The 15,390-nt window shown below is 43.3% G+C and overlaps 1 protein-coding gene across 1 annotated transcript; it reads right to left on the bottom strand.

Moving 5' to 3' along the window:
- Nucleotides 1-4,480: 4,480 nt before the first annotated feature.
- Nucleotides 4,481-13,829, bottom strand: LOC115206334 (dual specificity protein phosphatase 14). Its single transcript, XM_029773141.1, has 2 exons — nt 13,514-13,829; nt 4,481-7,308 (listed from the first exon to the last, which is right to left on the bottom strand). The coding sequence occupies exon 2, from the start codon at nt 7,195-7,197 to the stop codon at nt 6,568-6,570; it is 630 nt and encodes a 209-aa protein (XP_029629001.1). The 5' UTR covers nt 7,198-7,308; nt 13,514-13,829; the 3' UTR covers nt 4,481-6,567.
- Between the last annotated feature and the right edge of the window lie 1,561 nt (nt 13,830-15,390).

Raw genomic sequence — 15,390 nt, 5'->3', positions numbered from 1 at the left:
CTTTACCCTAAATTCACAAGTGGGGATTTTTATTACTTTGATGTCCCTAGAAAAATGTATATTTTCCTTTTTTTTCTTTAGAATTCATACAAACATCCTATCGGCCATGAAAGCTAGTGTTCACAGCCTAATCTGGGTGATATTTCAGACTGAGCTGTAGTTTTGCTGATTTAAAAAGGCTTGAGGCTTAAATGACTTGAGATCTGTGAAGATTTTCACTTGTGTCCAAGATCTTGTACTTTGAAATGAAGGATTTGAAACCCCTGTCTGGTGAAATATGGGTCTTTGAAGAAGGCACTGACAAGATTAGTCAGATATCTCCTACAGTCACTTTCAATTGTTCAGTTTAAAAATGACAGAATTCCTTACTATGTATTAATCACTAATGATTTATTACAAATAGATGACAGTATTCAGCATCTATGTCATTTCTATAAACTGATCCAGATAACAGGGCCATGGATTTAGAGCTCATCAGTGTTCATTCTAAAGGGGAATGGACAGATGAGTCAAAGGCAGGCTTGAAGAGAGGATAGAATCCCACTCAGTCAACCGATCACTGAGAAAGAATGACTTCATTCACCCCTGCTTAAATTGAATTACTTCAAGGTCAGTCTCCCTCTCTCGATTGAACTTCAATCTTTGACTATATGACTATGGAAAAGGAGCAAGAATTCTGTGATTTTCTGTGATCGTTTTCTGAAACATCCATGATTGTGTTTCAGTAGAAGTCGTCGTACCAAATGGTTTTGTAATGAACACGAGGACAAATATAACTGCTTTGATGATGCTTGGGCTATTCATAACCCATCACATTCTGTCTCCATTTTTATTGAGTTTCACTTTCAAATGAACATGAACTCAGTCTGTCATTCATACATACAGTATACTCTCTTCCTCACCTTCTCCCACCATTTTTTCCTCCACAGCACTTGCTTGCCACAGCAATTGATTACTGTGCCCAGGCATTGATTCAGTGTTAATGTTCATCACTAACAGCACCACTGCACTTGGTGACCATTACCAAGGTTACTGTAGTTTTCATTTGCTGTCAAGGTATTGTCATACAAAGTGCATCTCCCCACTCCTGTATGAGGATTGGTTGCTTTAGAAAATCATGTCCCTTTTAGGCAGCCTTCTCTTATGCCATCAATGGTGTAACAAGCGTGATTATTATTTGTCTGAATATTGACTATGTTCTCCGTCTGTACCTTGTTATTAAATAGAAAAGCATTATATATACCAGGAAAAAAAGTATCAGCTGCTTTAATTAAAAGTAAGCTTACAGATGTAGGATCTAATTTGATCACTCTTTTGTTGATGAGAATTTTCTTGCACAGCAGGAAATGCAAACTTGTAGTGTATTCAAGGTTTAGAAAGGCTTCTAAAGTTTGCAATTTCCACTTTAACATTTGCCCTAATGTGTAATGCATCAACCTATACACAAAATATCCATTAATTACAATCCACATAATTATACTGAACAAAAATATAAACGCAACATGCAACAATTAACCATTTCTCTGAGTTACAGTTCATATAAGGAAATCAGTCAATTGAAATTAATTAATTTGACCCTAATCTATGGATTTCCCATAACTGGGCAGGAGAGCAGGCCTACACACTGTGGAGCCAGGCCCAGCCAATCAGAATGAGTTTTTCCCCACAAAAGGGCTTTATTACAGACATAAATACTCCTCAGTTTCATCAGCTGTCCAGGTGGCTGGTCTCAGATGATCCCGCAGGTGAAGAAGCCGGATGTGGAGGTCCTGGGCTGGCATGGTTACACATGGTCTGCGTTTGAGGCCGGTTGAATGTACTGCCAAATTCTCTAAAATGATGTTTGAGGCAGCTTTTGGTCGAGAAATTAACATTAAATTCTCTGGCAACAGCTGCGGTGGACATTTCTGCAGTCAACATGCCAATTGCACACTCCCTTTAAAACTTGAGTCATCTGTGGTTTTGTGTTGTGTGACAAAACTACATTTTCGAGTGGCCTTTTATCATCCCCAGCACAAGTTGCACCTCTGTAATGATCATGCTGTTTAATCAGCTTCTTGATATGACAAACCTGTCAGGTGGAAAAATTCTGGGTACTTTTATTTCACCTCATGAAACATTGAACCAACACTTTACATTTTGTGTTTATATATTTTTTCAGTGCAATTCACATTTCCTGGTGCTGCATGATTATTTTCCTGCTGTAACAAACTGGCTCAAATTAAGATCCTACATCTGTAGTGTTCAGGGCATCAATTCAAGTTCGGGCTCCCGAGTGGCGCAGCGGTCTAAGGCACTTCATCTCAGGTGTCACTACAGACCCTGGTTCAATTCCAGGCTGTATTACAACCGGCCGTGATTGGGAGTCCCATAGGGCGGCGCACAATTGGCCCAGCATTGTCCGGGTTAGGGTTTGGCCGGGGTAGGCCGTCATTGTAAATAACAAATTGTTCTTAACTGACTTGCCTAGTTAAATAAAGGCTAAATAAAATACTGGAATAGGAATACTTTCCTTTTTTTCAGAGAGGCGATGCATCATAACATTACTACTATTACTACTATGTTAGTGTCATGAGAAATATTATTTGCTTGTTCACATCATTTGTATTTTATCATATTCCAATTTAAAATTGAGGATCTTCTAAAGAGACCAACTTGATGTGAGTGCAACCATCCAAGCTTTGCAAAGCGTATTAAGCTGCAGTCAGGCAGGCAGTTTGTTGTGAGCCCTTTTGCCAGTCACATCTCCTTCCTACATACAGCCTAATGACATCTCATCCAGTTCATCACAGTAGTTTGTTCTGCATGGCCTGCACCACAGCACTGTTGCCCAGTCTACTGCCTGTGATGTTCCGGGTAATGTAGATCATTCTGCTTACTAGTTTCCTGATTAATGGTCATATTCTGCTGCTGAGAATCAGTGAGTGAGAAACATACACGCACGCACACACACACACACACACACACACACACACACACACACACACACACACACACACACACACACACACACACACACACACACACACACACACACACACACACACACACACACACACACACACACACATGCGCGCACACACACACACACACACACACACAAACACATACACACAGAGTGTCAGTCTATTGGGGGAAGTAAGCTGATACAGAAACGTATCATTTGGCCCATCACTCCTGCATCTTCATCACGCTTGGCCTGTCATCTGATGGAGCCAGTGTCTGTGTGGTTAATGGTGTTTATTGTGTAGGCCATTCTGGAGATCCCTCAGTAGAATAGGCCACAAGACAAATAGTTCCCATCACTGTCTGCCTGGTTCTCTGTGGCCATTCCAAATGAAAATGAATGATAGAATGTTGCTGTGACATCTGAAGACTTCTCTGAGGAAAATTGTTGTGAGCAACATCAGTAGGGTGCGTCCCAAATCAAATGACACCCTATTCCCTTTATAGAGCACTACTTGCGACCAGACACCATAGGGCTTTGGTCAAACGAAGTGCACTATATAGGGAAAAAGGTGCCATTTGGGATGCACCCATGGTCTTCTGTTGAAGGAGCCGGTGTGCAGAGTGCACTTTTATATCAACCTCTCTATTAAAGACGTTTAAAGTCACAAAGAAACAGAGAACACACGGTTAACTTGTAAGAATGTGCATTTTCAATCTGAATTGTCTTTGTTGCTATAGAGAACCATGTTATAATCATTCCAGCCCCACTGTTGGCACAGCTGGATAGTAGGACTTTAACAGGATTTATCAAAAGTGAAAAGTTCTGCAATTATTCTAAACTGACTGTTATCCTCATTACGTCTTTATTGTCCACTGGTCTGAATAAAGAACATGAGTATCACCATGAATATTACAATCCCCATGGTCAGTTACAATCGACTGATTAGCTCTCAAAATGATGACTTTACTAACACCATGGATGAATATTAACCATTATCAATCAAATAAAAATGATTGTGTACCAAAAACACGCTTCAGCCCAGCTTAAAAAAAAGGGAATCAGCTGCTCGACTGAGGGACTTGAAAATCCCCCATAAAAGTCTTACCATTTGTAAACGTTCCATATATACTGAAAATACAAAACATTAAGAAGACCAGCGCATGACACAGACTGACCAGGTGAATCCAGGTGAAAGCTATGATCCCTTATTGATGTCACCTGTTAAATCCAGGAGGAGGGGTTAAATAAGGATTTTTAAGCCTTGAGACAATTGAGAAATGGATTGTGTTTGTTTGCCATTCAGAGGGTGAATGGGCAAAACAAAAGATTGAAGTGCCTCTGAACGGCGTATGGTAGTAGGTGCCAGCCACGTGTACCGGTTTGTGGAGGTGTTCCTAATGTTTCATATACTCAGTGTATAGATTTTCTTTTTTATATACGCTGGTGTCGTCACACTGTATCTGGATCCATTATGGTACTCTGCTTCAGTACTATTCCATATTTACAGGGTAAAGTATAAACTGACAATAATGCATATCAGTAATTGATTTTATTATTCATTTCAAACACAAACAGTTGCATGAGCTAACCCGTTACAGTAGCTTGTTAATCATTCATTGCCTTAGTTTCATAACCTTAGGGCTCTATTCAATCCATATCACGGAAGTTTAGCGTTACAGCGTGCTACACATTTTGGGGCACTGTTCCAGCGTTAGTGGAGACTGCATTCACCGTAAACGCTGCATATGTCGGCTCAGTCAGAAATGATCTTTACATTTCTATCGCACAATCTGTAACGCTTCAGCGATAGATTGAATAGAGCACTAAATTCATGTAAGCTTGGCTTTCTGCTTACACCTGTGACAAAGGCATTGTTCACTTGCTACAGTAATATTAACATTTTATTTAAAAGCTTTTCGTGTGTAAGGTATAGCATTCTTCCAAACCACAAAAATAGGAAGGTTTATCAATGACAGTACACCAGTTAAGCACAGGACTGTCTGGTTGTGTTCTTCCATGGACCTCATTTCACTTAAACATCAATATGAGGCAAACAATAGGGAAATAGAAAGTCTTTCTCCCAAGCCCCTAACACAGTACTGTCTTCCTCTTAACAGAGGGTGGTGACATTCTAAAATAGCATAACATTGTACAATATTAGTACCAATACAGTATATTCTGCACAATCATCCCCATAGTAAGTAGGGACTTTTAAGTGTATACACTAACAGCCTTAGGTGTTGTCTTGATTAACATGTGTATACACTAACAGCTTTAGATGTTGTCTTGATTAACATGTGTATACACTAACAGCCTTAGATGTTGTCTTGATTAACATGTGTATACACTAACAGCTTTAAATGTTGTCTTGATTAACATGTGTATACACTAACAGCTTTAGATGTTGTCTTGATTAACATGTGTATACACTAACAGCTTTAGATGTTGTCTTGATTAACATGTGTATACACTAACAGCCTTAGATGTTGTCTTGATTAACATGTGTATACACTAACAGCTTTAGATGTTGTCTTGATTAACATGTGTATACACTAACAGCTTTAGATGTTGTCTTGATTAACATGTGTATACACTAACAGCCTTAGATGTTGTCTTGATTAACATGTGTATACACTAACAGCTTTAGATGTTGTCTTGATTAACATGTGTATACACTAACAGCCTTAGATGTTGTCTTGATTAACATGTGTATACACTAACAGCCTTAGATGTTGTCTTGATTAACATGTGTATACACTAACAGCTTTAGATGTTGTCTTGATTAACATGTGTATACACTAACAGCCTTAGATGTTGTCTTGATTAACATGTGTATACACTAACAGCCTTAGATGTTGTCTTGATTAACATGTGTATACACTAACAGCTTTAGATGTTGTCTTGATTAACATGTGTATACACTAACAGCTTTAGATGTTGTCTTGATTAACATGTGTATACACTAACAGCTTTAAATATTCATTGTGCACCATATCTTTTCTTGATTTCAGTTCTCCCTCAAGAACATAATTCAATTTGTCAAACAAAACAGAGCAGGACTGCTGCTAGTTCTCACATTAAAGACAACAGCAAAACTGGCACAATACCATCACATGACGTTACATCGGGGAAGGACTTCAGTGAGTCACACCGCTGCCTGTCAAAATTGCTGAGTCTAAAGCACCGCCTACACCTTCCCAGAATGCTCCTGTTCTTTGGAGTCTGGGGCGTTATTAAGCTAGACGCCAAAGTCACAGTCTGGGTCTGGCCATGTCAGCTGATCTGGGGTCTGGCTTAGTCGTGGTTCTGTTACTCCTTTGGTCATGAGGATTCCAGACTTGAGGTGGCCTTGCTTCCTCTCAGAGACAGACAGACGGGGGTTGATGCAGTGTAGTGTAGCATCACCCACCAGTAACCAGTCTGCAGTGTAGTGTCTGATTACTAAGACTCCCTCCATCCCAATGCATTCATTAATTAAGCTTCACATAGACAGACAGTCACACGCTTCATCTCACTCTGCATCTCTGGCTGGGGGAACATGCATGAACCAGCAGCCCTGGAGGACACTCTCTTCTCCGTCTCCTTCCCTCCCCCCTTGGCGAGGCCCCAGACCTCCTCTACAGGCCCCAGTAGGGTGCCAGATTCCTGCGCTCCCGCTCGTAGACGTCAGGTATCACCCCGTAGGGGGTCTGCACCATTTTCACAGAGTTCCTGCCAAACAGCTTCCTCTCGTAGTCGATGAGCTGACGCCAGAAGCCCCCGTTGGGCCGGATGACTGGCCGGCGGGCCTTGACCCAAGCGTGGGCCTCGGCCAGAGACACGCGGTGGTACTTCATCAGGTAGGCCAGGCACAGGGAGGCTGAGCGGCTCACCCCTGCAGCACAGTGCACCAGCACGGCCCCCCGCTTTCTCCCCACACTGTGGATCTTATCAGCTATGCTGTCGAAGTACAGGGAGAGGGGAGAGTGGGGCATGTCAGCCAGGGGCACCTTCACATACTCCACGTGGGGCCAGTTGAAGTTGGGCAGCTCAATGGTGGCGTTGACCACGCAGGTGATGCCCTTGGACAGCAGCAGGCTGCGGTTGGACGCCACGTTGCCCCGGCTCAGGAAGAGGTTAGGGGTGATCTGGGCAATGCCCCCAAGCAGACTGCCGTTCTCTGTGAGAAGCCTGGGTACGGCTGTGGGCACCACCGAGCTGTGGTGGTGGTGATGGTGGAAAAAGGCACCTTGACTGCGGGAACCCATTGGAGAATAGAGTACTAGGAGTGATACAGAGAGAGCAGGAGGAATAACAGGAAGGTCTTCAGTAGCCTGAGGTCATGTTGGAACAGCAGAACCAGACAGCAGGATATTCACCTAAAATAACAAAGGCACACATCCCAATTTCAGACCAAAATGGGCAATAGTTTTTTCAATTTTTTTCAATTTGTTTTTATTCAATTTGTGATGACCACTCTCAGACTGGCAAACATACAGGTAAGTGTCAAAATAAAGAAAACACCAATATATAGTGTCTTAATAGGGCCACCACAAGCCAGAACCGCTTCCATGCACCTTGGCATAATTTATACAAGTGTCTGGAACTATTGGAGGGATTTGTCACCATTCTTCCATGAGAAATTCTAAAATGTGGTGTTTTGTTAGTGGTGGAAAAACGATGTCTCAGGCGTAGCTCCAGAATCTCCCATAAGTGTTTAATTGGGTTGAGATCTGGTGACAGAGGGCCACGGCATATGGTTTACATCATTTTCATGCTCATCAAACCATTCAGTGGCCACTCGTGCCCTGCTGATGGAGGCATGATCATCCTATGGGGGCATAGCCATGGTAGCCAATATAATGGCCTGCCCAGTATTTTTATACATGACCCTAAGCATGATGGGATGTTAATTGCTTAATTATCTCTGGAACCACACCTGTGTGGAAGCACCTGCTTTCAATATACGTTGTATCCCTCATTTACTCAAGTGTTTCCTTTATTTTGGCAGTTACATATACAACTACAGCAGCAGGGTGCCATTAAAGCTATTTGCAACGACTCATCAAATTAGGTATTAGGATCTTTTTGGATGACATTGTGCTGTGACAGAAACATTCTGTGTCTGGCAAATGTTACCACAAGTCATCCCTCGCCAGGAGAGAGAGATGTGTGTGTGGCCCGCAGTGCCAGTACCAGGCAGGGTCCATTTACCCCCTCAGGGAAGGTATGTGGTGGTGGCTCAGTGGCTGTAAAATGCCTCTAAGGCATCTATGGAGGGGAGCCAGAGAGCCAGATGCCCCATCACAGCATAGAAGAGGCTAATAAGAACAAACTGAACAACACAAAAACAATTCAAATACACTGGGCTGGGGACGTTTTCCTGTAACAGGTCACACAGTGGCTTCCAGTAAGTAGAACCAGAACGGTTGTTTGAAATGTGCCAACCTGCTCAATGTGACTCTCTCCCTTCACTGCACTGGAGCTCCAGAGAAAGACAACACTGTTCCCCTGCACAGTAACAACTGTTACTGAAGCTACCGTCTTCCATTCTGAGTAATGCATCTCTCCTGCTGTCCCTCCCCGTCTCCCTCTTCCTGCCTTTCTGACTCACCCTGTCCCCTTCTGTTTCTCTCAGCCTCTCTCTGTCTCCCTCTATCTGTCTCTCTCTCCCCCTGCCTCCCCCTGCCTCCCTCTCCCATATGGACATTAGTCCTCTGGAGGCAGATACACACTACCAGGTCCTCCACAGCTCCTGCATACAGATCACATCGCTCCAGTCTCTGATGAGAAGGACCCCTCATCCATCTGCATTTAAATTGAAGTTAGTTATCTGGGGGGATCACAGAGTTTAAGGCACTACCTTACACACTGTTGCACTCGTCGTGCGTCATCCCATCAACACCTTGCACACTAGCCGGGGGGGGGGGGGGGGGGGGGGTCTCTCTCCCTCTCTGCCACAGTCTGGTTAACAAGCCACACAGATCAAATCAAACACATGAAATATGAATTCAATCTGCCGTCTGTGCTGAAAACACCTGCACACCCCATGTCACCCTGTTCTCTGAGGCTCTCTGTATGACACACACACATATAATAATGCCACTAACCAGGACAGATAGCGCCTGCCTTCTACCAGAGAGCTTCGTTTTAATGGCAGTCACAGGAATGCCATTCACTGGGGGCTGAGGCTGCATTCCCATCAATGGCCCAGTTTGAGCAAGTTGTCTATCTCCTTTATTCCCCGCCCTCCCTCCTCCCCCAGCACTGATACGCATCCTGCTATCCTATTCCCCTCCGATGCTAACTTCAAAGAAATCTATCCTCTCAGTGCAGCCACGGAATCCCTTGTTCCTGAGCAACATTTCACTCTGGTCTGCATCTTGCCTGCTCACACATGCAGTGGTTGCTATGGAACACTTAGGTGCAGCTGACTCCACAATCCTTCTCACAGTTGCCGTTGGTGATAAACCAAAAATACCTGCAGTGACAGCAACACTAGGAGCAGTCTATGACTGTGTATATACAGATAGTGACTGATTCAAAATGACATTTAATGGGAGAAAGGGAACAGGATATACTGTACCAGAGGCGTCATGCCCATAGGGGGCACAGGGTCCCCTCAGATTTGTCCAGTTTTTTAATTGTATTTTATGTTTCTTTGTAATACTACCTAGCAATTTTATGAAGTTGGCTTTAGCTAGCCCAGATAGGTAGGGAGATTGGGAACCTTTCAGGTTATCAATCAAGTTACCGGGCATGCCTGCGGGCAAAGTTGTTAGACTAAATGTACTGAATAAGACTCACATTCCTTTAAATCTCTTACCAGATTTGAGCAAAGATGCAGAGAAGCATATTTAGTTTATTTAAAATAACCAGGATACAGACAGCTCCAGAGGTATGCTTAGATAAGCAGAAACATATACTTCATTTTGACATAGAATTAGGCATAATGATTACGTCTCTAGATTGCAGGAAAAGGCTATTTCAGGTGTCTGAAACTAATAAATTATCCGAACACATCTGCATTGCAAACACACGGCCCATCACTCAGTGTTCGTTTCAGGGCATGTCAACACAGGGCCCATCACAGATTCTCTGATGCACATCTCGACTCTCTCTCTCTCTCTGCATGGCGAGATTCCAGTCCGGTTCCACCTCCTATAGCGCAAATGGGGAACGTGAGCCACATTGCAGAGAAACTGGAGCCTCATAAATGAGCTCTTCTCCCACACCGAATGTGGACCTTCAGAATCAGATCTGAACTGGGCATGTGCAGCTGGCTTAGCAGCTCATTGACACTCACACCCGCCGGCCAAGACATGTTTGAAAACACAGAAAATTCCTGAATCAACAAGTTGCTGTCTGACTGGAACAGAGAGGGTAAGCAGTAGTGTACTGTTCTCCCACAATACAATTCATATTAGTTCACCCTCATAGACAGTGTTCCTACAGAATGACTCTTTATTCTAGAACACTATCGCTAAATGGGAGCTGTGAGGAACTGTATACCTACCCAGAGCCTTCTATGTACAATAAAGGGCTCTGCATCTATATGTTGTTTTGGGGGGGGGGGGGGGGGTTATGTATTGTACAGTGCATACAGTGCATTCGGAAAGTATTCAGACCCATTGACTTTTTCCACATTTTGTTACATTACAGCCTTATTCTAAAATGGATTAAATTAAATGTATAAAAAATACAAAACTGAAATATCACATTTACATAAGTATTCAGACCCTTTACTCAGTACTTTGTTGAAGCACCTTTGGCAGCGATTACAGCCTTGAGTCTCCTTGGGTATGATGCTACAAGCTTGGCACACCTGTATTAGGGGAGTTTCTCCCATTTTCTCTGCAGATCCTCTCAAGCTCTGTCAGGTTGGATGGGGAGCGTCGCTGCACAGCTAATTTCAAGTCTCTCCAAGTCCGGGCTCTGGCTGGGTCACTCAAGGACATTCAGAGACTTGTCCTGAAGCCACTCTTGCATTGTCTTGGCTATGTGCTCAGGGTCGTTGTTCTGTTGGAAGGTGAACCTTCGCCCCAGTCTGAGGTTCTGAGTGCTCTGGAGCAGGTTTTCATCAAGGATCTCTCTGTACTTTGTTCCGGTCATCTTTCCCTCGATCCTGACTAGACTCCCAGTCCCTGCCGCTAAAAAACATTAAATCTTGGTTTCTTTAGACCAGAGAATCTTGTTTCTCATGGTCTGAGAGTCCTTTAGGTGCCTTTTTGTCAAACTCCAAGCGGGCTGTCATGTGACTTTTACTGAGGAGTGACTTCTGTCTGGCCACTCTACCATGAAGGGCCTGATTGGCGGAGAACTGCAGAGATGGTTGTCCTTCTGGAAGGTTCTCCCATCTCCACAGAGGAACTCTGGAGCTCTGTCAGAGTGACCATCGGGTTCTTGGTCACGTCCCTGACCAAGGCCCTTCTCCCCCAATTGCTCAGTTTGGCCGGGCGGCCAGCTCTAGGAAGAGTCTAAGTGTTTCCAAACTTCTTACGTTTAAGAATGCTGGAGGCCGCTGTGTTCTTCGGGACCTTCAATGCTGCAGACATTTTTTGGTACCCTTCCCCAGATCTGTGCCTTGACACAGTAGTGTCTCGGACCTCTACGGACAATTCCTTCGACCTCGTGGCTTGGTTTTTGCTCTGACATGCACTGTCAACTATTGGACCTTATATAGACAGGTGTGACTTTCCAAACCATGTCCAAACAATTGAATGTACCACAGATGGACTCCAATCAAGTCTTCCCTGTGGCTCAGTTGGTAGAGCATGGTGTTTGCAATGCCAGGGTTGTGGGTTCGATTCCCACGGGGGGCCAGTACAAAAAACAAAAATGCATGAAATGTATGTATTCACTACTGTAAGTCGCTCTGGATAAGAGCGTCTGCTAAATTACTAAAATGTGAAATGAAACAGGATGCACCTGAGCTCAATTTCGAGTCTCATAGCAAAGGGTCTGAATACTTACGTAAATAAATAACCTGTTTTCGCTTTGTCATTATAGGGTATTGTGTGTAGATTGATGAGGAAAAACATGAATTGAATCAATTTTAGAATCAGGCTGTAACGTAACAAAATGTGGAAAAAGTCAAGAGGTCTGAATATTTTCCGAACGCACCGTACACCAGATAGGTGATGTGAAATGGGTTGTTTTACAGGGTTATTCATAGATTAGTGAACCTCTTCAGCCTAACTTGAAGTGCTAGATGAGAATCTGGTCTGGTGTGTTTTCCAGTATATCAGGGATGACACCTCACGCGAGGCCAGGGTTAGGCTGTCTTGGCACCTGTCTGAGCAGAGTACCACCTCCCTATGACACCGGCGACTGGGTGCTGCTCATTCACACCACCAATTTGTCTCCTGTCTGTGGAAGCTGCCATGTAACCCTCTACACAGTCCTGCTGCCCCCTTTTTAAAGTCCCTCTCTCTCTCAGCTAGCGAAGTGTCCCCAAGCCACCTGCAGCACTAGCTAATTTAATGACAGAACATTGTGGAGGAGTGACCATAAGATAAGGCTGTTTTATTGTTTGAGAATATCCTGTTTGAATGGTTTGATTTGTTCAATGTATGTAATTTGATCTCTCTCGCTCTAGTCGATACAGACACAAAGACTGAACACATTCATTGGTTGTTGTGGCAGAATACACAGTATAAATGATATGATAGGTATTACTGTATTTATAATGCATTTACTAACATGGAGAGCCTTTGTTGCTGCCCTATGGCCAGCTGGGTGAGTGAGTGAGTGAGTGAGTGAGTGAGTGAGTGAGTGAGTGAGTGAGTGAGCGAGTGAGTGAGTGAGTGAATGAGTGAGTGAGTGAGTGTTGTACAGTCTACAACAATGTTTATGTCACAGGTATAGCATTACCTGTGATGATCAGACCATGGCTTTGTACAGTATTAAAAAAGAGTTTGGAGATACATGTTGTTGTTTATTGAGTAGTCATCTCCTTTTTCATCCCTGCTACTTTCATAGATATGAGAGTGGAAACCTCTACCTGTTACAGTGTGTGTGTGTGTGTGTGTGTGTGTGTGTGTGTGTGTGTGTGTGTGTGTGTGTGTGTGTGTGTGTGTGTGTGTGTGTGTGTGTGCGTGTGTGTGCGTGCAAAGTGAATAGGTGTGCGTGTATGCCATGTGTTGAACATAATTCCAGTAGACTACAAGAATACAAGAACTTGTGATTTCTGTAAGGTCTTGTAAATCACATGGTAGTCTATTTGATTGTAGGGCAAACACATTATTCCCTTTTAGCTTTATCCCATCTTGATCACACACCAAATGAGCAGGGTATGATAAAATAACTACGAATTATGCAAACGAATTGTGAATATATATAGAGCGATATAGCCTAAACAACATGTTTTGGTCTCTTTGGCCAGCAGTATATCCTACAATCTCTGCCTACTATAAGATATTGTAGAAAATCATTCTGAAAGACATGCATAAGGTATCCTTTGCATAATATGTGAGTTTTCCACAAAATATTATCATCACAAGAAGAAAACTAAATCTAGATATTTTATCTATAGGCTACATACAGTAGCCTATAGATAATACAGTAGCCTATAGATACACTTACCAAACCACTTTACTTTGCCTGAGTCGATGATTTTCCAAGCGAGTTGCTAACGCACGATTCCAGGCATGCGGTTGCAGATGATTCAAACTCTGAATATTACGTAAAGCAGATAATTCGCACAGTCGTAGTCTTGTGGGAAATAAAAAACAATATTAAAGAATAAGTATGTAACAATATCACTAAAATGTCAAAGTCGGCAGAGAGAGAACTCCATGCGAATGAAATGTTCTCAGCCAGCTCTCCAACGTTCGCGAAGCAACAGTGTCACGCAGGAAAACATTCGGTACTGAAGCGAGAACCTAGGTGGTATATTGAAGCGCCTCCCCTCTGAACAACGCAGTAGAAGTAGCTGTGGGTAGGGTACAATAGGTTAGTACCATAACATTTCTTTCATGAAATGATGGTGAAATCTGAATTGCTACTAGGTATTCTACAGAACGTCACCTACATTGCCTCACATAGCTGGTCACAGGGGACATCTCTCCTAAAGGCAGCTCTTTGGAAACATAGACATGAACATTTGCATCGCTTCAAAAAATGTCACAGCCATGGGTCAAAGTAGGGCCATGCGGTAAGGGCAACAGAAAGCAATAACATGTTCTGCCATGCAGGGTCACAAAGAGCATGGCTGTCATAGTTGACCGATGTCTACTAATAGAACTGCAAGGAAGCATACTTGAACTTGACATTTTCTGAACCAAGACACAATGCCAGTGTTTGTTGTTTGTTAGAACAGCCAGCAGCCCTCATGGTTTAAAGGAGTCAAAGAAAACAAAGAGAGAAAAGGTCAGATGAAAACCTGATACCTTTAGCAGGAATCAGATCTGGAATGTCTATTATGGGGCCCAAATGGCACCCTATTCCCTATACAGAGCCCTATGGGCCCTGATCAAAAGTACTGCACTACATTAGGAATCAGGTGCCATTTGGGACTGACACAACAATAGACATCCCAGTTCTATGAATGCTGTTGGCCAGTTACCAAGCCCCTGTGATGGTCTGGCTTGTGTCATTAGGAAATTGAAGGAAAGGCTCAGAGATAGAACACAGGATGGAGAATTCCATCCACTACAGTGTACCGGTTGAACTTTTTTTCCTTTGGGTATCCTTACATTCTTCACATTACATTTGAATTATGTGATTTAGGAAATGTAACAACAAACACAAAAGAAATGCAAACAATGAGGTACATTTATTTCACAAAGACTGGACTACATAAGCCTGTTGCTATAGGCCAATGTGTTTAATAATACAGTTGTCCCTATCCTGTGAGTAATCTCTTTGATTTCCTTGTAGAGCAGAGCAGACGGAGGCAGCCCAAGCTGGGAGCTGTGTTGAGGCAGTCTGCTGGCTGGGTGAGATGACCGTACATGACCCATGGCAACTATGTCACAGCTCTGAGACCAGGCAGAACAGCTGCCCCAGTAGAGCTTTCCATAAAGCCACTGTGATATACATTACATTGTCTTCACTACATCTATACACAGCCAGTATCAGGGCTGCTGCATGCCAAAGTCTGCATCCCATGGTGGCACCGTAATTCAAATAAAGTGCACTACTTTTGACCAGAGTCCTATTGGTGAAATGGTGCACTATGTAGGGAATAGGGTGCCATTTGGGATGCAAGCAAAGTCAATGTTATTTGAAGAGATCCTGAGGGGGGTATTTTCCTACCCATAAACCCAAGCATGGTCCCCGCTCTGAGTCATTCCTAATTACGTTCCATGATGATAATCACCAAACTCAATCAACTGTGAAAGAAACAGTGGTCTGTCTACCTGGCTGTGCAGCCACAATACAACACAACACTGGTGATATAGAGCTGGCTGCCTGGCCGGATGGGCAGGGGGGCAAAGAAACAGTGGTCTGTCTACCTG

The sequence above is a fragment of the Salmo trutta genome, chromosome 13 (genome assembly GCF_901001165.1).
Source record: "Salmo trutta chromosome 13, fSalTru1.1, whole genome shotgun sequence".
Classification (NCBI taxonomy): Eukaryota; Metazoa; Chordata; class Actinopteri; order Salmoniformes; family Salmonidae; genus Salmo; species Salmo trutta.
Note: the sequence above shows the minus strand (reverse complement) of the source record. Positions and strands in the feature narration are given on the sequence as shown.